The 24,570-nt window shown below is 58.2% G+C and overlaps 3 protein-coding genes across 26 annotated transcripts in view; 2 read left to right on the forward strand and 1 right to left on the reverse strand.

Annotated features, from left to right (window-relative positions):
- FANCA (FA complementation group A) overlaps positions 1-688 on the forward strand; it is a 49,712-nt gene extending 49,024 nt beyond the window's left edge. For 5 of the 8 annotated variants that reach the window (XM_057713473.1, XM_057713475.1, XM_057713474.1 and 2 more), the window contains 2 exons: positions 1-154; positions 292-657. In XM_057713473.1, the coding sequence (XP_057569456.1) occupies positions 1-154; positions 292-657 (520 nt within the window). The other 3 variants (XM_057713480.1, XM_057713479.1, XR_009049795.1) reach the window with 2 other exon arrangements.
- ZNF276 (zinc finger protein 276) lies at positions 685-15,918 on the reverse strand. 6 transcript variants are annotated; one of them, XM_057713501.1, is made up of 12 exons: positions 15,787-15,918; positions 10,258-10,561; positions 9,955-10,001; positions 9,422-9,868; positions 8,460-8,538; positions 7,238-7,321; positions 6,706-6,846; positions 2,919-3,029; positions 2,775-2,850; positions 2,473-2,590; positions 1,304-1,403; positions 685-1,233 (listed from the first exon to the last, which is right to left on the reverse strand). In XM_057713501.1, the coding sequence occupies exons 2-12, from the start codon at positions 10,539-10,541 to the stop codon at positions 993-995; spliced, it is 1,728 nt and encodes a 575-aa protein (XP_057569484.1). In that variant the 5' UTR covers positions 10,542-10,561; positions 15,787-15,918; the 3' UTR covers positions 685-992. The 6 variants fall into 6 exon arrangements, 5 of the variants coding, with proteins under 5 accessions (XP_057569484.1, XP_057569480.1, XP_057569483.1 ...); XM_057713497.1 differs by lacking the exon at positions 15,787-15,918 and adding an exon at positions 15,166-15,579; XM_057713500.1 differs by lacking the exons at positions 6,706-6,846; positions 15,787-15,918 and adding an exon at positions 15,166-15,579.
- The window catches only part of VPS9D1 (VPS9 domain containing 1), a 13,008-nt gene continuing 4,178 nt past the window's right edge, over positions 15,741-24,570 (forward strand). For 2 of the 12 annotated variants that reach the window (XM_057713494.1, XM_057713495.1), the window contains exons 1-12: positions 15,745-16,127; positions 17,355-17,430; positions 18,798-18,890; positions 18,996-19,158; positions 20,868-20,979; positions 21,053-21,115; positions 21,495-21,547; positions 21,631-21,736; positions 21,852-21,937; positions 22,301-22,800; positions 23,814-23,943; positions 24,132-24,340. In XM_057713494.1, the coding sequence (XP_057569477.1) occupies positions 16,029-16,127; positions 17,355-17,430; positions 18,798-18,890; positions 18,996-19,158; positions 20,868-20,979; positions 21,053-21,115; positions 21,495-21,547; positions 21,631-21,736; positions 21,852-21,937; positions 22,301-22,800; positions 23,814-23,943; positions 24,132-24,340 (1,690 nt within the window). In that variant the 5' untranslated portion in view covers positions 15,745-16,028. Of the gene's footprint in view, positions 16,128-16,203; positions 17,233-17,354; positions 17,431-18,797; positions 18,891-18,995; positions 19,159-20,867; positions 20,980-21,052; positions 21,116-21,494; positions 21,548-21,630; positions 21,737-21,851; positions 21,938-22,300; positions 22,801-23,813; positions 23,944-24,131; positions 24,341-24,570 lie in introns of those variants that run through there. The other 10 variants (XM_057713493.1, XM_057713492.1, XR_009049805.1 and 7 more) reach the window with 10 other exon arrangements.

The following is a 24,570-nucleotide window of genomic DNA, read 5'->3' on the forward strand; positions in this document are numbered from 1 at the left end:
TCTCCTCTCCTACTTTGATGAGGACGCCCTCCTCCAGGAAGACGCCTTCCTACACGTCGCTGTCAACATGTACTTGAAGCTCATTGGCCTCTTCGTGGCCGGGGAGACCGGGACGCTCTGGACTGTGGCCTGTGGCGGGGAGCTCCGGGCCCAGGCAGGTGCAGGGCCAGGCCCATCTCCAGACAGACCCGGGCGGCCAGCTCTCGGGGAGCGTGTGGCTTGGGCAGCCCTTTCCGGCGCAGCGCACAGCGGCGGACGTTCTGACTGTGGTTCTGCCTGTGTTCTTTCCAGGGTGACCCCGTAAGCCTGATAACAGATGCTCGTCTCTTTCTCCTGCGAGCGATACCTCGGTGCCCGAAAAGGAGCTTCTCACACGTGGCGGAGGTAAAGATGCTCACCTTGGTGTCTTTTAAGTCCACGTCAGTGTTTCACATGAGGACGTTGGACACTTTTGGGAAAAGGAGCATTTGGTGTCCAGCACGTGGCATCTCCCCAGGCCCTGGGTGTCTGGGGGGCAGTGCTGGGTCCAACACACGGGCTTTCTTGCAGCTGCTGGCCGCGAGTGGAGACTGTGACCCAGACGTGAGTGCCGCCCTCCTGCACAGGCAGCAGGCCCTGCTGCACCCTGACCTCCACCAGGAGCCCCGGCTCTTCTGACTGGACCTGCACAAGGCACAGCCCAGCTCCCCAGGAAATAATTTATTATAAGTGTGACATGGGAACGCTTGTTGCCCTGAAACGTGGGTTACAAATCTCGATTGCTTTAGTGGGGAAGAGGAATCAGTTCGCTAACATCCGCGTCTGGCCCCAAGTAGCTCAGTGTTTACAGGAGAAGAAACTGGTGGCCCCAGAGCAGAGGCCACAAGGCCCCGTGAGCCGCGTGCTGAGCCCCTGCCACCCAGCACGCGGGGCAGGGCTCGCTGGGGCGCCACGACGCGCTGCCAGGCCTGAACCCCCGTCACCGCCCACTGAGCTCAGGGGCCGGCGTGCCCTCAGGTGGGCTCGGCCTTCACAGCCTGTCCCCCCGCAGGCCCAGGCGGGGGCTCCGCGGCCTTGTCCAGGGTCTGCGTCAGGGGGTGCACCATGGACATGTGCACGTTGAGGTTGTGCGCCTTCTCAAACCGCCGGCCGCACTGCTCGCACGCGAAGTCCAGCTCCGTCTCGGCCTTGTGCTTCGTCATGTGGTACTTCAGGGACGCCCGCTGCCGGCACTGGAACCCGCAGACTTCGCACCTGGGGGACGGGGCAGGTGAGCCAGGGCCCGGCGCCGCCGGCAGGGGGGCGTGCCCCGCACCCCACTTACTGCAGCGGCTTCGCTCCCGAGTGGCGCATCTGGTGGACCAGGAGGTGCTTCCGCTGCTTGAAGGTCTGTCCACACTCATCGCAGATGTAGTTCCGCACCTCTGGGGACCAGAGAGGGGGTGACCACGGGCCCTGCCGCCCTCCCCGCGGTGCCCAGAGTGCCTCCGTGTCACCTGAAGATGTCACCTGGCTGCAGCTTCCTCCCCAGCTATGCGTACGTTTCATCAGAAGCCTGTTTCCTTAAACTTTAGGTCTGTTTCCTCGAGCACAAGTTCTTAGAGGAAGCCCAGTCAGGAAGGTTTCATAGATGACTGGTCACAGCCGCTGCTGCTCTAGCAACCACCCCATGTTGGGCCCACCACACAGGCACCCACGGTGGAATCCACCTCTCACGCTCTTGAACAGAACCTGAGTCATCAGGCCCCACACCCCGGGTGCTGCTCCCGGCTGAGCCCCGGGGGCAGGTGCCACACACTTCTCCCCCGTCACTGCACGTCCCCCTGCTCGTCTACCAGTACCCGAACCAGCCTCACGGACAGGCTCCTCCCTGACTAGGCACAGCCGTCCTGACTGCAGCAGGCTAGCCTCTTCTGCGTAAACACACAGAAACTGCTCATGGTCATGACCACTGGCGCCCTGACTGAGACACAACAGTGTGACCCAACCCAAGGGAATGACTGTGTCAGGAGACACGGACAAGAATGCTTAGGGCAAAAAAACACAAGAAAAGTTTCATGGTGGAGCCAACAATTAAATGGGCAAATCTGAATGAAGTAAATCAAAGTTGAAAAACTCATTTGGGAGTAGACACAGATGTAACAGATCTATCTGGAAGGTGGGGTGTGGTTCTGGAGAGCTGCCTTCAGGGCAGAAGCAGCAACGACGCGCGCCAGGCACGTGGGAGTCCACGGCTGTGCACGCGTGTTCCGAGGGAATCGGGGGTAACCTGTGTGTGCTGATGGCGGTACTGACCAGAGCACTGTCTTCACTGCTTTTCCCCGGTCTCTACAGTGGATGTGGGTCCCTTTTATAATCCAGAAAGCACGTCATTTTCTTAAAGTAATGATTTTAAAAGACACAATAAGCTCACAGAAAAGCACCAGGGTTTTGTTTGTGCCAGTTCTCCAGGACAGCCCCGTCCTTGGGGGTGGGGCGGTTGGGGGGACGCACCTGTGTGGATGAGCTTGACGTGGCGCTGCAGGTAGCGGTCGATCATGAACACCTTGTTGCAGCCAGGGTGCGGGCAGGGCCTCTCCCGCACCTCCTCGTGGTGCTCCTTGACGTGCTTCTGCGGGAGAGACCGGGGGCGTGCGTGCCTCGGCCTGGCCGACGTGCCGTGGGCCCCGCTCAGCAGCCTCCTCTCCCCAGAAGGACGGAGCCAACCAGGTGTGGTCAGCAGAGCTGGGGGCCAGCTCTCCCAGAAGCGTGGGCCTGTCCTCCCCGCCCCCTTCCCCGCGGGCCAGGGCCCTCACCTTCATGCCGTCGGCCCCACGGTACACGGCTGTGCAGCCCTGGTGAGGACACTTGTAGATGGTGGGCAGCTCCTCCCTGCAACGCAGAGCACGTGTGGAGGCGCGGCCCCGCTGGCCTGCGCGGCCCCAGCCCCGGCCCCTCACCTCTCACAGCGCGGCTTGCCCTTCCAGCCCGGCTTGGGCCCAGGTTTCTTTCGAATTTTTGGTTCTTCTGACTTCTTGGCTTCTTTGCTTTCACTCTTCTTACCAGAGACCCTGGGCGGGGGGGGGGGGGAGATGACAACCGTCAGTGATGTTTCTGATCGTTTGCAAACGTGCTGTTCACTTTTCTTCAAACGTGAGGTAGGCCTCCACGGCTAACCTGCTCCGGTCCCCATGCTGACCGGCAGGCCCTCAAATTGACCCCTGGCCACGGAAGCCAGAACGACTCTGCGGGGAGGTAGAGGCCCCGCAGTGACACAGGAGTGGACCTTGAGGACAAGTTTCACCCCCTGTCCTAAATGTCAGCACAACTTTGGAGACAGCAGGGAAACTGCTGGAGCAAGGGAGACGCGGGGGTCAGTCCCTCAACGAGAGAATCGTTAAGCTTGAAAAAAGCTCAACTCTTCTGGAACGTGCCGGGAGACTCCCAGCCACCAAGGGGCAGCTCTGCGCCTGCTGCTGTCCCCAAGTCCGCAGCCCCTGGGCAGTTGGGGCCTTGTCCTCCAAACGTGGGGTCGTGCATTTCAGCCAGTCTTGCAGGTCCCTGAGGACCAGGCCAGTCACAGCAACTTGCCCCTGTGGTGTCCTTCAAAGACTTAAAAAAGACATGCACACTTCTCATTCTGGATCTAGGAATTTAAGGAAATCTGTCAGGAACAGTAGGAAACGTCTAGGGCCGTAATGACTAGCCCAGAGCTGACACCATGCTCAATGGTCGAAGACTGAAAGCTTTTCCTTTAAGATCAGGAACAAGACAAAGATGCCTATTTTCACCACTTCTCAACAGAGTGCTAGAAGTCCTAGCCAGAACAGCTGGGGGGGGGGGGGGGGGGGGGGGCCCAGCATCTAAATTAGAAAGGAAAGAAAATTACCTCTATTCACGATGTCATGATCTTATATGTAGAAAACCCTAAAGAACCCACACAGAAAAATACATTCAGCAAAGTTGCAGGGTAGGAAGTCAACACACAGAAACAAGTTCTATTTCTATACACTAACAACAGTCCAAAAAAGAAGTTAAGAAAACAATTCGTTTTTAAGCACATCAAAAAGCACAAGATACTTAGGAATAAATAACCCAAGAAGGTGAAAGACGAACACTGAAAACTACAAAACACTGCTGAAAGAAATTAAAGACCTAAATAAGTATAAAGGCATCTCGTGTTCATGGATTGGAAGACTTAAAGTAGTAAAGATGGCAGTAATCCCCCAGAACAGTCTATACATTCAATCCCTATCAAAATTCTAATGGTGTTTTTTTACAAAAATAGGAAAAAAAAAATATCCTAAATTTCACATAGAATTTCATGGGACACTGAATAGCCACACAATTTACACACTTCCTGATTCCAAAACTTACTACAAAGCTACAATAATCAAAACAGTGTGGTCCTGGCATAAAAACAGACATACAGACCAACTGGATAGAGAGACCAGAAATAAACCCTTGCAAGTACAGTCAACTGACTTCAACAAAGGTGCCAAGACCGCTCACTGGGGAAAGGAGAGTCTTTTCAACAGAAGGTGCTGGGATGACCAGATACCCAGATATGAAAGAATGGAGCTGGATCCCTACCTCACACCCTATACAGAAATTAATTCAAATGGATCAAAGACCTAAATCTAAGAGCAAAAACTCTAAAATCCTTAAGGGTAAATCTTCCAGGACCTTAGATTTGGCAATGATTTCTCTTAAATATAATGACATCAAAAGCACAGGCAACAAAAGTAAAAATACCTATTTTTAGGTAAACTGGACTTCAAAATTAATTTTTTGTGCACCAAAGGGCCCTATCAAGAAGGTGGAAAAAGGGAGAAAATATATTATACAACTCAATGGCAAAAAAACAATTAAAAAATGTGCAAAGGGCTTCAACAGACATTTCTCCAAAGAAGTTACAACCACGTGAAAAGATGCTCAGCATCACTCATCACTAGGGAAACACCGGTCAAAATGACAGTGAGATACCACTTCACGCCCGTTAGGATGACTATTAAAAACAAACAAAAAACCGGAGGATGTGTAGAAATCAAAACCCCTGTATGCTGTCGGTAGGAAATGTAGAATGTGCAGCTGCTGTAGAAAACTGTATGGCAGTTCCTCAAAAAGTTAAAGAAGTACCATATGACCCAAAAAATGCAAAATGGTCTAGAGCAGACACTTGTTACACCAGCCTTTAAAGTGTTATTCACAGTAGCCAGAAAAGTATACACAACCAAAAGCCACAGGTGAATGTAGTCCATCAGCTGCACGTGGGATCTTCGTTCCCATACCACGTGTTGAACCCAGGCCCCTGCAATGGAAGCTCGGAGTCTTAACCACTGGACCGCCAGGGAAGTCCCTTTACAACAGGATATTATCCAGGCATAGAAGGGAATCAGACTGACATGTCACAACACAGATGAATCTCGAAAACATTATCCCAACTGAAAGAAGCCAGTAGCAAAAGGACATACAGCATGTTATTCCACTTGTATGAAGTCCCCAGAACAGGGACCTAGATTAGGAGTTGCCAAGGCCTGGGGGGTGGGGAAGAGAAGTCATTGCTTCATGGGGACAGAGTTTCTGGCTTGGGATGGTGGAAGTTTGGAAATAGTGGTGAGGGTTGCACAACACTGTGAAAGTACTTAAATGCCACTGAATTGTACACTTTAAAAAATGGTAAAATGGTAAATTTTGTTACGTATTATTTTACCACAGTTTAAAACAAATAGTTGGGACTTCCCTGGTGGCGCAGTAGTTAAGAATCTGCCTGCCAGTGCAGGGGACACAGGTTCGAGCCCTGGTCCGGGAAGATCCCACGTGCCTTGGAGCAACTAAGCCCATGCACCACAACTACTGAGCCTGTGCTCTAGAGCCCAAGAGCCACAACTACTGAAGCCCGTGTGCCTAGAGCCCATGCTCTGCAATAAGAGAAGCCACAGCATGAGAAGCCCGCACACCACAATGAAGAGGAGCCCCCGCTCACCGCAACTAGAGAAAGCCTACACGCAGCAACGAAGACTCAATGTAACCAATGAATAAGTAAATAATTAAAAAAAAAAAAAGCTGTCCTCCTCTTTAAGCAGTATATTGACAAGAAGCTTCTCACAGACCATACCAGCCACTTTTCCTCCTTTCTCTGTCTCAGGCCACAGCCTGGCCCCCACAGCCTCCACCTCTGCTGTGTGGCTGGGCTCCCAGTCAGAGCCGAACCGTGACCAGGGCTCACAGGCTTCTGCAGAGAGCCCACAGGTTTCCGGGGTGAGTCCTTGAAGGATGAGGGGCTGGGGTCCCTACAGACGCGGGAGGATCGTGCTTGCAGCGCCCGGTGTGGGGCTGCCAGCACCTTTCCTTCCCGTCGCCGCTCACCCTCCTGCCCTCACTTCCTGCTGGAGCCCCGGCACCGAGCGTCTCCTCCGGCCACCTGGCCGAGGACCCCAACAGGCACGTCCGCTACAAGGTCACGTGGACCGGGGCTGCGTCGGAGGCTCCATCCTGGGACGTCAGCTGGCACTCACATCGTGGCACCTGAGGCACCAAGTGGCCATCAGGGCTGAGCACAGAGCTGCCAGCAGCCAAGTGCCACCCAGGACCCCCCCCCCCCCCCCACAGGCCTCTGAACACACACCTTGCGTGTCCCGTCCTACAGCATGTGTCTGTCTGCCCTCCCGGGCTTGGGACTCAGCCCCGCACCCTGACTGGGATCTCCTGAGCTGCCTCCCTCCTGTGACTCTACCCACAACTCACATCGGGACTTTAAGGAGAAGAGGAGGTCCAGCCTGCCCCTGTGTGGTTGTGCCCTTTCCTGGCCGGTGGTGTGGTGCCCCTGGGACTGGGTTCCACGTCAGAGACCCACGCTGGGCATCTGCTAAGGGGGTGTCTGGGGTGCTAACGGAGAGAACACAAAGCCCCACAGGGCACAGGCGGTCTCAACAAGCAAGCGGCGCAGCCGTCAGTGCCGGGGCGGGTGGAGAGCGGCCGCAGGGCCGTTGCGGCGTCTCCAGGGCACAGAGGGCGGAAGCTGAGCAGGGAGAGTGCGGGCCAGCAGAGCGGGCGCGGGCGGGGCCACGCCCGCAGGGCTCCTGCCACCCTCACGTGGCCGGCTGCTTCCTTCTGGGGTGACTCCAGGCCAGGTCCCAGAGCGGAACTGGGAAAGCCCTCCCGGGTCACCAAGAAGCCACACTGCTGGGCTTGGAAGCAGGGCGAACGCAGGCCCGCAGGTCACCCGCGGGACACCCCCCCGCACCGCGCGAGCTGGCAGCACCACGGTCCCCCTTACTTCTTTCCTGGGTAGGGCTCAAAGGACTCGTCCGAGGACGGGGCATTCTGCTTCTTGTCATTTTCATCTTCACTCAGGAAGTCTCTAGGAAAGAAGAGAGAACCTTTAGCAAAGCTCTGGGGTCGGTGATGGAGGCAGCGAAACGTCCTGTCTAAAGACACCACGTGAATTCCCACACTGCATGTTCTAGTTCTCCTCAAAGGCCTAAAATCCCCAAGTCTCCAATCCCATCCCCCAACAGGAAGGGCAAGCCAAGGTCACAAGCTGACGGTCCCCTGCAAGCCACGCTTCTCATCACGTCAGGACCCCAAACTCAGAAAGAGCCTCCCTACCGGGGTCCCAGGCAGGGCGTGAAGACCCTCACAAGAGGTGGGCTCCCCACCTCAGGCTGCCTGGCCGCCCCCATAACTGTGAGCACCTGCCCAGATGACACGTCAGCTGTCAGCCATCTCAAAGGTCACAAAGGCCAGAAAAACATCTGCACGTCTGTGACGTTCACCCTGAGACGTGAGTCACTGCACAGGCTCTGCCAGGCAGCGGCCAGCGCGCCTCGGCCTGCCCCACAGGCTGCCACGCGCCCCCCGGAGAAAGGCCCGAGGCTGGCGAGCGGCCGCAAGACAGCCACAGCCTCCTGGCCCCGGGGAGTTTCCGGCACACACGCTGGGGTTCCTCCAGCACCTGGGTCACCCGTCACTGGCACCAAACATCATCCTTCCACTTGTTTGGACAAAAGTGCATCTGCAGTCCGGCCAGAGCTCGCAGGGCAGGTGGGGGAAGGCCAGCCGCGTGCAGCCTCCGCCATGAGCGATCTGGTCTCGGAGCCCGGGGGGTGTGGCCCCAGGAGCAAACAGGTGCCCCTTTCAGGAAGGTGTGTCCTGCAGGGAGCCTCCACCCCACGTCCCAAACACCTCGCATAAAGGGCCAGAGGCTGGCTCTGCTCTAGTGACATCTGGGCTTTTGGCACAAAGCTCAGGTCTTGGGGGAAGAGACAAGCAGCAGCGAAGGACCGGCCAGAGGACCATCCGGACAGAGGAGCCTCCACACCACCCGGCCGGGCCCTCGCTTCTCCGTCAGGGCTCAGGGGCCCCCGGGGCCCAGGAAGCACCCCCCCACCACTCCCCTCCTCCCCACAGAGAAAGGGGGAGGCTGGCCGGCACCCAGGCTGCCGGCGTTTGGTTTCCAAGGAGGAGTTTTAGGCTATGTAAACCCACTCTTCTCTCACCCCTCAGAAAGGTCACTGAACTCGTCTTTTACCCGATCATCCGAGGTTGGAGATGGAACCTGCTTCTCACCCAACTGCCCTGAGAAACAAAGAACAAGACTCCAGTCACCCGTCACCCCCAGACAGAGAGGCAGTGCTCCCCACAAGGACGACAGGGAGCCTGGGGTCCCCTGCCTCCAAACCCACTCGCCTCCCGACCCATCCCCCTCCAGGCCCCTGCACAGCCCAGCGCGCCGGGCCACCCCCGCGTGCAGCCAACAGTAGCAAGGCCAGCCAGCCCGGCCCCTTCCCAGAGGTTCAGATCCAGTCGTTCTGGAACGGGATGACGTGTACTTTGCGGATGTTCTGGGACGTTTACAAAACCACTGTTATCCAAGTATTGCAGGCACACAGTTTAAAAACTCAAGCAGTTCCAAGAACCGTGCAACCCAGGTGCCCTCTCGCCCGCAGTACCAGCGCCGCCCTCGCTCCGCACCACCGGATGGCCGCGGGCGGCCCACAGAGCAGCCCAGCGCCCACGTGGAGGCCGAGAGACGCGGGCCGGAAGCCAGCTGGGCCCTCGCAACACAACGTCCGTGAACAGCTGCGCCCACCCCCAGGGCCACAGGGTCAGGCGCCACGCGAGGGGCCCCCCAGAGCAGCCTGTCCCCCCGGGTCCCGCCGGGCGCGGCTGAGGCCCGGGGAGCGACCTGCAGCTGGCTCAGAGCAGCCTCAGACACCAGGCGCCGGCGTGCCCCTCGAGGCCCCCGTCCTCCTCCTCCCTGTCCCCTGCCCCGGGCAGGCGAGGACGCCTTCACCGGCAGCGGGAGCAGGGTCCTCGGGCCCCCCCTGCTGTCAGGTGCCCGTCAGGAGGCCCCGGCGCACGACGCCACAGCCGCTGCCCCAACACCCACTTCCTGCCGAGCGCCCTGCCCGGCTCAGGACCAGGAATCCCGCTCAAACAGCCCCGAGGAGCCTCCTACCTGGGGCCCCACTGTGGGGGGTGCTTGGCTGAGGCGGGGCGCCCAGCCCAGGCCCCACTGGGTCACCCTCTGAAGGAGGCCGGGCTGTGTCCGTGCTGGGCAGCGTCTCGGTCTCGGCCCCGGCCGCGGTCGCTCTGCCCTGGGAGCTCTGAGGGGCGGCCTCGGTGGGGCTGGACCCCCGGTGCTGGGGGAGCCGCGGGGCGGATTCCTTGTCCCACGCCCACGTGACGCCCAAAGCGCTGTCCAGCAAGAGGGCCCCGCAGCTGGAGTCGGCGTCCATGGTGTAGTCGTGGCCCTGGCCGCAGCTCCACACGGCCCGGATGATGCCACAGTACTCGGAGGACAGGGTCCTCTGGAGGCTGGGCAGGGCGCCGCAGCCGGCTGCGTGTCCATGCACCCACCCCACCAAGCCGCGCAGGCCCTGGGGGCTCGAAGCGATCAGGTCCACTGAGGAGAGGCACAGAGATGCCAGCCTGTGGCCGGTCAGCACCCAGCCCCCCCCCTCCTGCCCCCCGCCCCAGGGGCACACTCACCCACACACGCGCCCTCCTCCGCCCCCGTCCGCGGCTGGACACCGACCCTGCAAAGAAGCAGTGCCGCTCACCGACAGCAAGTGTGGGGCCCTCGACCACCCCGCCTGCAGGTTGAGCCTTCTCCCCCGAGGCCGCCTGCCAGGAACCCCCCCCCGCCCCCCGGCACTGGCGCTCAGGAGCCCCTGCCTCACCGGGCACAACGGGCTTCCCAGGCAGAGGCTCCCACCCGGGCGGCCCTGTGCCCACACAGCCCCGATCACAAGGTCTCCTGCACGCCCCCAGCAAATGAGGGAAGGAGCCTACTTCGCACAAGGCTTCCGGCGGCCCATCGGGGGGACATTGACTCGCTGCAGGAAAGACGTGAGGAGGCCACGGCACTGGTAGAACTGGGAGTGGCAGTTCTTGCAGACGAACTGGGACAGAGCCGGGTCCTCATGGACGGCCACCCCCAGGAGACTCTGGAAGTCCTGGACAAAAACACGGTCCCCAGGGGGCGGCCCCTCTGAGCTCTCCCCAGGCGCCCTGCCAGAGATGCTGCGGAGACTCCGGGAGGAGAACTTCCCGTGGCAGAGGCGACAGTGCCCCATGGCCAGAGCCCGGGCTGTTCCTGGCAAGCACAGGAAGCATGAGGTCAGCACGTCACACAGCTCCCAGGGGAGGGGAGGCCACACTCCGCCAGCCTCCCAGCTCCTGCCCCTTAAACACACGCCCAGGTCTGGGCCTGAGGCAGGGTTCTGACTCTGGGCTCCCAGAAGCATACGCAAGCTGTGGGGAGAAAGGCCAGTGGAGGGACTTCTGGGCTAGAAAACCTTTCAAAGAATTCTAAATGCCCCCAAAACAAGGCGAGTACTACTCTGATGCTAAAGCCAGACAAGGACATAAGAAGAAAAAAGATTACAGGCCAATATTCCTAATGAATGTAGATGTAAAAATCTGTAACAAAATAACAGCAAACTGAATTCAACAATTAATTAAAAAGATGATGCACGAGGGTCAGTTGGATGTATTGCAGGGATGCAAGGCTGTCAGCCTTCCCAAAGCAATGCATCTGCTCACATTAACAAAACAAAAACTAAAAAGCATATAATCATCGCAACAGAGGCACAAAAATTATGTGACAAAATTCAATATCCATTCGTGATAAAAACCTTAATAAATTGTGTACAGGTAGAAAGTATCACAACATAACAAGACCCATATATGGGGACTTCCCTGGTGGTGCAGTGATTAAGAATTCACCTGCCAATGGTTCAAGCCCTGGTCGGGAAAGATCCCACATGCTGTGGGGCAACTAAGCCCGTGCACCACAACTACTGAGCCTGTGCTCTAGAGCCTGCGAGCCACAACTACTGAGCCTGCACAACACAACTACTGAAGTCCGCACGCCTAGAGCCCGTGCTCCACAACAAGAGAAGCCACCACAATGAGAAGCCTGCGCACTGCAACAAAGAGCAGCCCCCACTCACCACAACTAGAGAAAGCCCACGCACAGCAATGAAGACCCAATGCAGCCAAGAAATAAATAAATAAATTTAAAAAAAAGAGAGAGAGAGAGTGCCATATGTGACGAGCTGAGAGCTAACATCATACTCAATGATGAAGAGCTAACAGCTTTCCTCGGGGCTTCCCTGGTGGCGCAGTGGTTAAGAATCCGCTTGCCAATGCAGGGGACAAGGGTTCAGTCCCTGCTCCAGGAAGATCCCACGTGCCACGGAGCAACTAAGCCCGTGTGCCACAACTACTGAGCCCATGCACCATAACTACTGAAGCCTGCATGCTCTCGGACCCAAGTGCCACAACTACTGAAGCCCATGTACCTACAGCCCATGCTCCACAACAAGAGAAGCCACCTCACTGAGAAGCCCAAGTACCAGAAGGAAGAGCAACCCTGCTCGCGACAAGTAGAGAAAGCCCATGCAGCAACAAAGACCCAACACAGCCAAAAATAAAATAAACCAATCAATTAAAAAAAAAAAAAAAAGAATCCACCTGCCAATGCAGGGGAAGCAGGTTCGAGACCTGGTCCAGGAAGATCCCACATGCAGCAGAGCAACTAAGCCTGTGCACCACAACTATTAAGCCTGTGCTCTAGAGCCCACAGGCCACAACTACTGAGCCCATGCGCCACAACTACTGAAGCCTGTGTGCCTAGAGCCCATGCTCTTCAAAAAAAGAAAGCACCACACTGGGACGCCCACTCACCACAACTAGAGAAAGCCGGGACACAGCAATGAAGACCCAATGCAGCCAAAAAATAAAATAAAATTAAATTAAAATAAAATAATAAAATAAAATAAAATAAATAAAATAAAATAAAATAAAAGCTTTTCTCTAAGTCCAGGAACAAAGTAAGGATGCCTACTCTCACCATTTTTATTCACCATAGTGCTGGAAGTCCTGGCCAGAGCAATTAGGCAAGAAAAATAAAAACCACCCAAATCATAAAGAAAGAAGTAAAATAATGTCTATTTGCACATGACATTACATATAGAAAACTCTGTAAGATTCCACCAAAAAAACTGTTAGAATAAATAAGTTCAGTAAAGTTGCAGAATACAAAATCAATATACAAATATTAGTTGACTTCTAAATATTACTAACAAACTATTAGAAACTAAGAAAACAATCAGATTTACAATTGTATCAAAAAGAATAAAATCCTTAGGAATAAATTTAACCAAGGAGTGACTTCCCTGATGGTCCAGTGGTTAAGAGTCAGCCTTCCAATGCAGGGGATGCGGATTCGAACCCTGATCAGGGAACTAAGATCCCACATTCCGCAGGACAACTAAAGCCCTCACGCGGAAGAGACCCCGTACGGCAACAAAAGATCCCCTATGCTACAACTAAGGCCCGACACAGCCAAGTAAATAAATATTAAAAAAAAAAAAAAAATTTAACCAAGGAGGTGAAAGACCTATACACTGACAACTATGAGACACTGATGAAAAAAATTGAAAATGCAAATAAATAGAAAGATAGTCCATGCTCATGGCTTGGAAGAATTAATATTGTTAAAATGTTTACACTCCCCAAAGCCATCTACAAATTCAAAGCAACCCCTATCAAAATCCCAGTGGTACTTTTCACAAAAATAAAACAATCTCAAAATTTACATGGAACCAAAAAAGACCCTGAATAGCCAAAGCAATCCTGAGAAAGAAGAACAAAGCTGGAGGCATCATGCTTCCTGATATCAAACTACCACAAAGCTACAGTAATCAAAACAGTATGGTACTGGCATCAAAACAAACAGAGAGACTAATGAAACAGAATAGAGAGCCCAGAAATAAATTCATGCATTACAGCCAATTAGTTACAACAAGCCAAGAACATACAATGAGGAAAGGACATTCTTTTCAATAAACAGTGTTGGAAAAACTGGACAGCCATATGCAAAAGAATGAAACTAGACCACCATCTTATACCATACTCAAAATAAACTCAGATGGATCAAAGACTTGAAAGACCTGAAAGTATAAAACTCCTTCCTCGAAGAAAACATACATAAGCTCCTTGACATCTGTCTTGGAGATGATTTTCTGGATTGACACAAAAAGCAAAGGCAACAAAAGCAAAAATAAACAAATGGGCCTACGTCAAATTAAAAAGCTTCTGCACAGCAAAGGAAACTAGCAACAAAATGAAAAGGCAACCTACTAAATAACAAAAAACATTTGCCAATCATGTATATAAGGGGTTAATAATCAAAATATGTAAATAACTCATACAACTCACAACAAAAACACAAGTAATCTGATTTTAAAAATGAGCAGAGAATCGGAAGAGACCTTTTTCCAAAGAAGGCACACAGATAACCAACAGGTGCATGGAAAGGGCTCAGTCTCACTAATCATCAGGGAAACGCACGTCAACACCACAGTGAGACATCACCTCTCACCTGTCAGAATGGCCACCATCAAAAAGACAAGTAATAACAAGTGTCAGTGAGGATGTGGAGAAAAGGGAACCCTTGTGCACTGTGGGTGGGAATGTAAACTGGTAAAGCCACTATGAAAACAGTACACAAGTTCCTCAAAAAATTAAACATAGAATACTATATGATCCAGCAATTCCACCACTGGGTGTTTATCCTAAGGAAATGAAAACACTAACTCAAAAAGGTATGTGCACCCGTATACTCACTGCAGCATTATTTACAATAACCAAAGTATAGAAACAACCAAAGCGTCCATCAACGAATGAATGTTTAAAAAAACCGCGGTACATATACACAACGGAATATTTACTCAGCCAAAAAAAATGCAAAAGTTCTGCCATTTCCAACAACATAGATGGACCTTAACAGCATTAGACTAAACGAAATAAGTCAGATGGAGGAAGGTATAAGTACCAGATGGTCTCACTAATAGGTGGCATCTAAAAAAAGAAAAAGTCCTGAATCGTTACAGAAAACATAGTAGCGGTTGCCAGAGAAGGGCGGGCGGAGTGCTGAGTGAAATGTGTGAAGTGGTCCAAAGGTGCCAACTTCCAAAAGAAGTCCTGCTGGCGGCGTATGCAGGGTGGTAAGCACAGTGACTGCAGCATAGTACTGTATTTCATCTCTGAAAGTTGCCAAGAAATCTTAAAAGCAGATCCTAAAAGTCCTCCTCACAAGGGGAAAAACGTGCAGCTAGGAGTGGTGACGGACGTCAGCGAGCACACCTGACACCGATTTCACGTCACGTGCCAGGTGGACCTCAAAAATCTTCCCAAAACACCAAAAAGAAAAATGTAAGTGAATAATCCGATGCCTGCGCAGCGCTGCAACGTCGCACACCAGGCTGGAAGCTGCCCCGCTCTCCCCGGGGCCGAGCCCACCCTCCGCTCCGGCCCGGGGCGGGCGGCAGGCGGCCGCGCGGAGAAGCCCCGGCGCGCCGCCTGCCCGACGGGGCCGGAGCGATGCGGCCACGAGCCGCGAAGCCCCGGCGGCAGGCCGGGCGCCGGAACCCCCGGGCCGGCCCCGCAGACGGCGCGGCCGAGCGCCCACGGCCCGGCGAGCTCCGGCCGGGCGCCCGAGGGCCGTCTCGCCAAACGCGTCCCCGCGCGGCGGCGGCGGCGCCCCCCGCGCGCAGGCCTGGGCCGCTTCCGCGGGGCCGAGACGCCGGCGCCGGGCCGCCGGGCGCTCACCGGGGCCGGAGGACGCGGGGGCCGGGCGCTCACCGGGGCCGGCCCGCCCGCCGCCCCGCCGCCCCGCGCGCCCGGACCCACCTGCCTCGTCGGCGCCGTCCGCGCCCGCGTCCGCGCAGGCCCGCGCCGGGCCCCAGCCCAGCCGCGCCGCCACCAGAGCCGCCGCCTCGGCCACGTCGGGCCCGCCGCGGGCGGGGCGGCCCCGGGCCCGGCCGCCGCCGCCGCCGCCGCCGCCCGAGCTCCCGCGCTGCGCGGACGCGCCGGGCGACAGGAAGCGCCCGAGCCGGTCCCGCTTCATGGCCGCGGCGGTGGCCCGAGTCCGGCGCCGGCGCTCGGCCCCCGCCCGGCCCCGCTCGGCCAGCCGCGCCGAGAGGCAGGGCCAGGTGTGGCTCCGCCCCGAGCCTCTCGTCCGCTAGGCTGGCCTGGGCCCGCTCGTTTCCATTCGCCTCCGACGTCCGGCTCCGCGGGGCCGGGAGATGAGGAAGCGGCGGGTGGAGCTAGGGGGGCGAAGAGGGAGAAGCAGCAGGGGCGGGGCAGATTGACGAGGGGCGGGGCGGGCGAGCGGAGGGGCGGGGCGGGGCGACGAGGGGCGGGGCAGCGTGAGGAGGGCGGGGCGGGCGGGGCAGCGCGGCAAGGGGCGGGGCCTACGCCGTGGCCCTGCCTCGGACAGGGTGTGAGGGCGTCGGGAGTTGTTGCACTTACACGCTTGCGGCAACTGCGTAAGGAGGTTGAGGGCTCCGTCACCCTCCGCTCCGCCCCTTCGGCCACAGCGGCGGAGCGCGCAGCGCGTCTGGGGGGCGTGGCTGCCGGAAGCGGGCCCACGCCGGTGCCGCCTTTCCGGAGGTCCGGGGCTCGGGTGGCACCCCCGCCCGCGCGCCCTGCGTTCCGGGCCTCGGGCCGCCCGCCCCGCCCCTCGGCTGCCGCCGCGTCCCCCCGCCGGCGCCATGGCCGCTGCGGCCGGGGACGGCGCGGTGAAGCCGCTGCAGTGCGCCATGAAGCTGGCCAACGGGGCGATCGAGCTGGACACCGGCAACCGGCCCCGGGTGAGGCGGGCGGGGCGGGGCGGGGCGGGGGCGGTCGCCGAGCCGCGGCCGGCCCGGTGGGCGTGGGCGAGGGCGGGGCGCGGGGTGGGCGCCGCCAGGCCTCTCCCGAGGCTCCGGGGCGCGGGCGCGGGCTTCGGCCGTGACCTTGGACAGCGCCCGCCCTCGGCCGTCCCGTCCGCTCTGCAAGTCGGGAACGCAAGCCGCGGTGTCTCCGCCCGCGGAGCGCCTGGGGGGTCCGCGAGGCAGCCCCCCGGCGTGCGGGCGGCGGACGGTGCTGCGGCTTCGCGGGCCCTGGGGGCGGGCCCTGGGGGCTCAGGCGCTTGCCCCGGGGGCGCGGCACCCTTGCGAGGTTGGCCGCGGCTTTGCAGCCGTCGTCGGAGCTCGTTCGGAAGGCGGTGCCGGCGGGGGCGGGGTGCGGCTGGCCTCCGAGAACAGGTGCTCGGGCCGAGGGGGAGCGCCCCCGGGCCGCCCCGGGAGGGGAGGCGGCCGCGGGTGCCTCTGCAAGGCATTCCGGCCTCCCGCCCGCCGCCTTCCCCACGTCAGGATCCTAGGGCAGCAAATGCCCCCGCAAGTCAGAAGTCCTTCCCGGGATCCGTGTCCGCCTTACCGGAGGTGTAGCCTTAAACGCGGGTAGCTTGAGAACTGGGATGCAGCAAAACCAGCAGAAAGCCGAGCACCGTGCTGTGGCTGCAGACGCCCCGAGCTCTGCCCGGGAGCCCGAGCGAGCAGGACGGTGCCGTGCCGGCCTCGAAGTGCCGACGCTCCGGTGTCAGGCTGCTGCGTGCCCAGGGGAGACTTACTCCGGGGGCTGGGAAAGGGATTTCCCAGAATCTGAGTCAGAATCGGACTCTGAGAGGTACACTCCCTAACTCACCTCCCGGGAGACATTTTTTAAGCTACTGAATGGATGGCCCCTGAGTTTCACAGGAAAAGGACGTGTTGCATAAAGTGAAAAATGGCTGCTTAACCTGGCCCACTGAAAGAGAACCTCCGTTCCCTCCTGTGCTGGAGGGAAAGGCCATGATGCCAGCTTCAAGTCTAGAGAAGAGGGTACTCGCTGTGCCCCAGCAAGGCAGTTACCAGCGAACCAGCTCGGCCACAGCAGGTGTACCTCAGAGACAAGCAGGCTCCACGGTCCCTGTGTTTCCACAAGGGCACTGAGCAGGCATGGTGGAATTATCTGCCTCTACTGGCCTGACTGCTGCCATTTCTCTTCCCTGGGCACAGGAGGCATACACAGAATACCTGAGGAGCGTCCACTACATCTCCCAGGTGCTGCTAGAAGAAGTGGAGACCACCAAAGGTACAGCGTCTCCCGCACCAGGCAAACTGCACACAGCTTAGCCTTTGATGGGCCCCAGGGCCCCAGGCCTGGGGCCGTCCTGTGTCCATCCTGCCTGGTCATAGCAGAAGGTGAACAGCCGAGCACTCAGTAAGCATGAATGTGACATGGAGCAGGAAGGGACAGCTGCTGTGACCAAGGGGACGGAGATGGGCTGCGACATGACCACAGACTAGACACTGAGCCCCAGTCCAGGGAAGAGTGAGCTGCGTGATGGATGGACGGTTGCATTCCAGCAGAGGGAGGTGCAGGGGCCCTGAGGTGGGAGTGGGTGCCAGATACAAGAAGAGTAGGTAGGCTGCAGAGAGGAAGGTGCAGTTGGGGTCCGGGGGGGCTTGGATGGACTTGGGGTTGTTCTGGCATGAGGGGAAGCCCAGGGAGGCTTTGTGGGGAGAGGCTGGCATGGCAGCAGAGCCTCCAGGAGGCACCCACGGTGAGGAAGTAGTGGTGGGACTGCTGGGAGGCGAAAGGAGTGAAGGGCTTGGGGCACGTTCTCCGCAGACCTCCTCAAAGGACAGTGAGCTGCCAGGTGGGGCGGGGCCAGCGAGCCCAGGGGCAGCGCAGGAGGTGGCAGGAGCGGACACGAGGGAGGGACTGAGGCCACCGTCATGAGCACGCTCTGCTCGAGGTGTCCAGCAGCCTGATATCAGTCAGGGAGAGGGCGAGTCCACAGGAGCTGGGGAGCTCAGCAGAGCTCTGGGCACTGGGAGGAGGGCATGGTGGGCACAGCCCTGAGGGGGTGTCCTAGAGGAGAGACCCTGAAAGGTGAGGGAGACCTCTGAGAAGGGCAGGACTGAGTGGGTGAGGGCCGTCTCAGTGGGAGTCAGGCAGCTGAACTAGGGTGTGGCGAGGGGCTGGCTGTGAAGGGAGCAGAAGGTGGGTCAGGAGCTGAGGCTGGTGGGGTCCCGGGGAGAGTGGCAGGTGGCAGCTCCTACAGCCTGAGTCTGCTGATAGGAGTAATTCCCAGAGGAGGGAGTGCAGGACCGAAGTCCCGCGGATGCACCGGGGTGGGGCTGACCACAGCCAGAGGGCGGCAGATAGGTGGTGGAACTGTCTCTGTGAAACAGCCGTGCCAACTGCGGGGAGGTACAAGGTGGGGCTGTAAGTACAAGTGGAACCATCAGTGAGGAGAAAAGGCCCAGTTAGTTTGAAAGAAGACTCTGATGGTCCCGGTGAGAGGACGGGACGGCCACATACAGGGCCAGGAGGTAAACCCAGGGCAGATGGCCAGAGATGAGGAGGAGATGGGCTTGCCTTTGTTATCTCAGCAAGAATCTGATGAGTGATAGAGATGATGGTGACCATCCTTCTTCTCGCTTGCTCCCCAGAAGCTGGGGAGACTGTGACCCCTGACACCTCAAAGATGCTGAAGCTGGCTGAGCAGTGTCTGGAGAGGGCCCAGTCGACAGCTGCCAAGCTTGGTGGGTGTCTGGCAGAAAGCTTTCTTGGGGCATCCCCCCCAGTCTGCACCTCCTGTGTGGAATGTGGGGCCCCTGTGCAGACCCTTGGCTACATATGTCTTACAGGGAAAGCATGCCTGAGGCCAGCCCTGCCTGTGGCTGCCCCCATCCCCTCACCGACCAGCCGACACCGCCGGGTGTACTCAGATGAGGGAGGGAAGCTCTCTCCATTTCTGCCGCCTGAGATCTTCCAGAAGCTTCAGGTCGTAGAGCCACAAAGCTCTAAGAAGTAAGATGGGGCAGAATGGAAGGTGGGCTAAGCCTGGATTTAGAGGCAAAGTGAGCTAACCATGGTGGATTTAGTCAAAAGGGATCCCAGAATGGAAATACCAGGTGCCCAGCAAAAACAAATGCAAATAGTCTCTGGACAAAAGCGCCTTCAACTTTCATAAAATGAATGGTATATAGCCAAAAATAACCAAGCACAAAAAGAATCAAGAAACTGTGAAAGAGAGGTAGCAGAAACAGACCTGCAAAGTCTTCAGATAGAGTAATGGGACACGGATTATAATACAATCACACTCTCTATATTTAGAGAAGTAAAAAGCATGTTCGAGGACTTCCTAGGTGGCGCAGCGGTTAAGAATCCACCTACCAATGCAGGAGACATAGGTTCAAGCCCTGCTCTGGGAACATTCCTCATGCGACAGAGCAACTAAGCCCGTGAGCCACAACTATTGAGCCCCTGTGCTGCAACCATTGAAGCCCACGCACCTAGAGCCCGTGCTCCGCAACAAGAGAAGCCACTACAATGAAGGAGGCCACGCACCACAATGAAAAGTAGCTCCCTCTCGCAGCAACTAGAGAAAGCCCATGTGCAGCAACAAAGACCCAATGCAGCCAATAAATAAATAAATAAATAAATTTATATATATATATTTTTTTTTAAAAAAGCATGTTCAAAAATACCTTCTGGGAACAAGAAACTATAAAATCTGACCCTGACTTATAATAGGGGTCAAGTAAGAACCAAGTAGAAAAAAAATACTGAAATTATTTTTAAACATTAATCAGAAACAATGACAATAAATTACACTCTCCTGTAAAAATACACATACGCACACAAAAAGAAGTAGACAAGTTTATAACAACAGAGTAGACATAGCTGAAAAGAGAAGTAGAAAATTGGATAAAAAGTTAAAAGATACCCTGAATGGTGTAGAGACACAAAAAGAAAATTGGAAAAAGACATGGAAGTTCTAACAGGTTAAGTTAAAAGATACCCTGAATGGTGTACAGACACAAAAAGAAAATTGGAAAAAGACATGGAAGTTCTAACAGGTTACTGGAATTCCAGAGAAAAATGGGAAAGAAAACGCGAGAGGAGCATTATTTGAAGAGATAAAGGCAATTTTCTAGAACTGATGAAAGACAGCAAGACGCAGATGCCAGAATCCTAGCAAGACAAGCAGGGGGACAGGCTTTTGCTGCTGCTGCCGCCGCCAGGCCCTGAGCCACTGCTGCACCTTGTCTCTGCAGATGCAGCTTTGGGTCAGGGCCAGGCACCAGGCTTCCATCCTGGGACAGTCTTATGTCCCCACAACTTACCTCCTCCCACCCATGAAAGCAGGAAGATGGGGGGGGGGGCAAAAATTTTGATGGTGAGGGGGCTGTTACCAAGTAGCTGTGACCTCCCTTTCAGCGGTTGCAAACTAATCTAGCTGTTTTGGCCCACATTGTGCCTGCAAAGAGTTTCATGCTGTTCACTAACACGTGTGACTCGTTTGCATAAAGGTCTGGAGTCCAGGCAGCAGGGCTACATTTCAGGGGGCAGGTGTCTCCCATCCACCCCAGACCTCCTCCCTCCTTTACATTCTGCCTGCCCGCATCACTGCCTCCTCACTTTCTGGTCTCAGGACAGGGTCAGGAAGGGTCCTCAGGTGACCAGAGTGTTCCTAGGCTTCCTGGAGCCTGGACAGCAGTTTGTCACCATTCCAGGGAGCTGACACCCCTGGAGGAGGCCTCCCTGCAGAATCAGAAGCTGAAAGCTGCCTATGAGGCCCGGATGGCCCGTCTGGACCCCAGCCAGGCCATGCAGAAGACATCCCTGGTAAGCAGGGCCCAGGAGGGTCTGAGCAGGGAGTGCGGGGGGAGCAGGCCTTATTTCCGCCTTCTCGTCCTAGACCCTGTCCCTGCAGCGGCAGATGATGGAGAACCTGGTGATTGCTAAAGCCCGGGAGGAGACAGTATCCTTTCTGTCCATCCTTGGTGTCCAGAGGCTTCAGCTGAGGGAGCAGGAGGCAGGCAGGGGAGTGCAGGTGCAAGGGTCCAGGCGTGGGAACAGAGTTCTTCCAGCTTCGGAAAGACGTGGCTTCGGAGTGGTTCCTGCCCAGCCCCGCTTCCTCTCGCCTCCCAGCCTTTGCACAGGCCACCCTGCCCTTCCCAGCACCTACAGACTCCTGTCCACCCTGACAGGGACTTGCCGTCCCGCCCTGAGCGGGCCCAACCTCTTGCCCTGCCCCTCCTCCCACCCACCCCGCGGGGCCCTGTGTCCAGCACGGTGCTGGGACGCCCGGGGGTCTCTGCCTGCCGCGTCAGGAAGGATCTTGACTCTGCCAACCCCAGCTGCAGAGGAAGATGGAGGAACGCCGGCTGCGGCTCCAGGAGGCCGCCAACAGGTGCGTCTCCACCTTCGGTCCCGGGACTTCTGGGGGCCAGGTGGGGACTCCCGCGCCCACCCATCCAGCCCTGAGACCCCCAGACCTGTCCTTCCTCCCAGGAGGTTCTGCAGCCAGGTTGCCCTGACCCCTGAGGAGCGGGAGCAGCGGGCCCTCTATGCCGCCATCCTCGAGTACGAGCAAGACCACGTGAGTGCCCGGGGCAGGGGCGGGGCGTCTGCGGGGAGCCCTGGGCCCCTGGGGGGACCTTGGCAAGGGAGGTGGGTTTCCTGCAGGCTCTCCCCCAAGGTCTCCTGTCCTGCAGGACTGGCCAAAGCACTGGAAGGCCAAGCTCAAGAGGAGCCCGGGGGACCTGTCCCTGGTGACCAGCCTGGTCTCCCACATGCTCAGGTACCTGGCCGTCAGCGCCTCCCCCAGCTGCAAGCTGGTGGCAGAGGGAAGGATTAAGAAGGAAAGAGGAGTGAAGAGGTCTGGGGTGACTGCAGGGGCATAAAGCCACACTGGCTCTCTCAGAGGCCCCGGCCCCGGGCCCCAGTGCCCCCTTTCCACAGGTGGCCTTTCACGGACCTTCGGCCTTCTCAGAGGGGTGGGGCAGACCTCATCTGCAGCATTGATCCACAAAGACTAGCCCGTGAGGCCTGAAATCCCTCATCGTGGGGCCACACAGCTGATGGGTGGGGGCCAGGTGGGGGCCTCGCAGGGCCAGTGGGCTTTCTCAGCCCCCAAGCCTGACAGGGCTGCCCCCACCCGCAGTGTTCCAGACCACCCCATCTCGCAGCTCCTGAAGAAGCTCCAGTGCGCAGTGTACCGGGCGCTGTACCCCATCGTGAGCAGGGGTGCAGGGGGCTGCTGTTCCCTGCCCCCCGACACCGACGGGCTGCTGCCTCCTGGAAGCCGGCGGCTCCGGCCCTCTCAGAGCCTCTACTGCATGCCCTCCCCTCCAGAGCCCAGCCTGGCCCCGAGGCCCCCAGACGGCCCCTCCGCCAGCCCCCCCACACCCCCACCCCACCCCGGCAACCCGGACAGAGGGGCGGACGGCAGCCCCACGGCGCCTCCCTCACCCCTGGTGGACACTCCATCCCACCTGCCGGGCAAGGACAGCTCCTTTGAGGACCTGGAACAGTTCTTGGCCACTCCTGAGAGGAGGGGCTGGGGCCCTGGGGGGCGGCCTGAGGCCCAGCCCCCAAGGGTGTGGAAGGGGCCCTCGCCGGGGCAGCTGGAGGGCACCGTGCAGGACATCCATGAGGCCATCGGTGAGGCCCGCGCCGCAGCCTGGGTAGGCGGTGGGGGAGCTTGTTGACTGAAGCCCAGGGCCCTCAGAAAGCTCGTCACAGGCCTAGGGTGGGCCTGGGCACAGAGAGGCCCTCCTCTGGGTGGCGGCCAGGCTGGCCACGATCTGCAGAGCCCGCCCCTGGGGCCACAGGCCCTGCTCAGCAGACAGGTCGGCACCCTGCCCTGGCTCTCCCTCCATCCCTGGCTGTCTTCTCCTGGAGTCACATGGGGAGACCAGCCTGGGGCATTTCAGTCTTGTGTTCAGCGTAGGGTCTGTCGTCAGAGCCTCTGGCTGTCGGGTGGTCCCAGCTGCCCCATTGGGTCAGATTCCCACCATTCCAAACCCAGGATTCTCGGCTGTGTGAGGCGTGGTGGCTCATCTTCTTAGCGTTTTCCCTTTGGAGAAGCGTGTGTGGGTTCCCTAAGGGGCCCGGGGTGGCAGGGGACTTCACGTCCCTTCCAAGGAGGAAGGTTGTCAGGGTTTCCTAAGAACCAGCAGTCAGGGGCCCATATTCTCTGAGGGACTCTGGGTGAGTCCCCCTCCTCCCTGGTGGGGGCAGGTTCCTTGATCTCCCTGGGCCTCAGATTTCTTGTTTTCAAATATGCCTCTGAAGTTTCTTTGGGTCTCGCAGTTTGGGGTACAGATCCTTTTCAGAAAGAAGCTGTCTTATGCCCTCCCTCCCAGGCTTGTCTGCTTGGCCCCTTGGAGGAGCTGCATATGACCCTGTGACCCCCAGGACGGGGGCCGACCTCCCTGCACTGTGGGCCAAGGGTGGGGGCAGGGCCAGACAGCGCCCCCTCCTGCCGAGCCCGGAAGCCAGCTGCGGCTCCGCCCTCCCCGAGGCTGCTCCAGGCGGGGCACGGGGGAGGCCGGCGGGGGCGCTGGCTGGGCACCCGAGTTTGGCTGGGCGGGAGGGGCCTCCCGGGGCTGCCGCAGGGGCTGGAGGTCCCAGCCGTCCCCACAGCACCGCTGTGCCGGCTCTGCTCCTGGCAGACAGGCTGCTTTCGCTGACCCTCCTGGCTTTTGAAGGCCTGAACACGGCCGCCTCCAAGGACCGCTGCCTGGCCTGCATCGAGGAGCCCTTCTTCTCCCCGCTGTGGCCCCTGCTGCTGGCAGTCTACAGGTACGGGCCGCCCCGTCTCCACCCCAGAGGGGCGTCCTCCTAGGCCTCCTCACCGGCTCGGGTTTGCGGGCGGTGCCCCCCCCCCCGCCCCCCGCCCCGGTCCAGTGCGGGCAGCCTTCCCAAGCCCCGCCTGTGTCCTGTCCCGGGCGGGGCCCGGGGCAGCGGAGCCTGGCCTCTCTCTACCCCAGGAGCGTTCACCGCGTGCGGGAGGCCGCCGTGAGCAGGAGCATGGAGCTGTACAGGAACGCGCCCCCAGCGGCCATCGGTGTCCCCACCAAGCTCCTCCCCCAGGACTCTGAGGCCACGTCAGCCGGCGCCTACCCCTACTGTGCCGCCGCCCAGGAGCTGGGGCTGCTGGTTCTGGAGAGCTGCCCCCAGAAGAAGCTGGAATGCATCGGTGAGGGGAGGACAGTCTGGCTGGAGGGAAGGGAGGACGGGGTCAGCTCAGACAGGATCCAATCCCAGAGGGCGACCAGGAGTCTGCGCCTTCACCCCTGAGCGGCAGACCCTTCCGTCCGGTGGGGACGTGTCCTGTGGGACCTGCGTGGTGACGGTCCTGGCTCTGCTCAGCCCTGCACGTGATGGGGGTGTGGGCCGTGTCCGGGGCCACCCGGGGACAGGATCCCC

This window comes from Hippopotamus amphibius, chromosome 16, assembly GCF_030028045.1.
Source record: "Hippopotamus amphibius kiboko isolate mHipAmp2 chromosome 16, mHipAmp2.hap2, whole genome shotgun sequence".
NCBI classification, from domain to species: Eukaryota; Metazoa; Chordata; class Mammalia; order Artiodactyla; family Hippopotamidae; genus Hippopotamus; species Hippopotamus amphibius.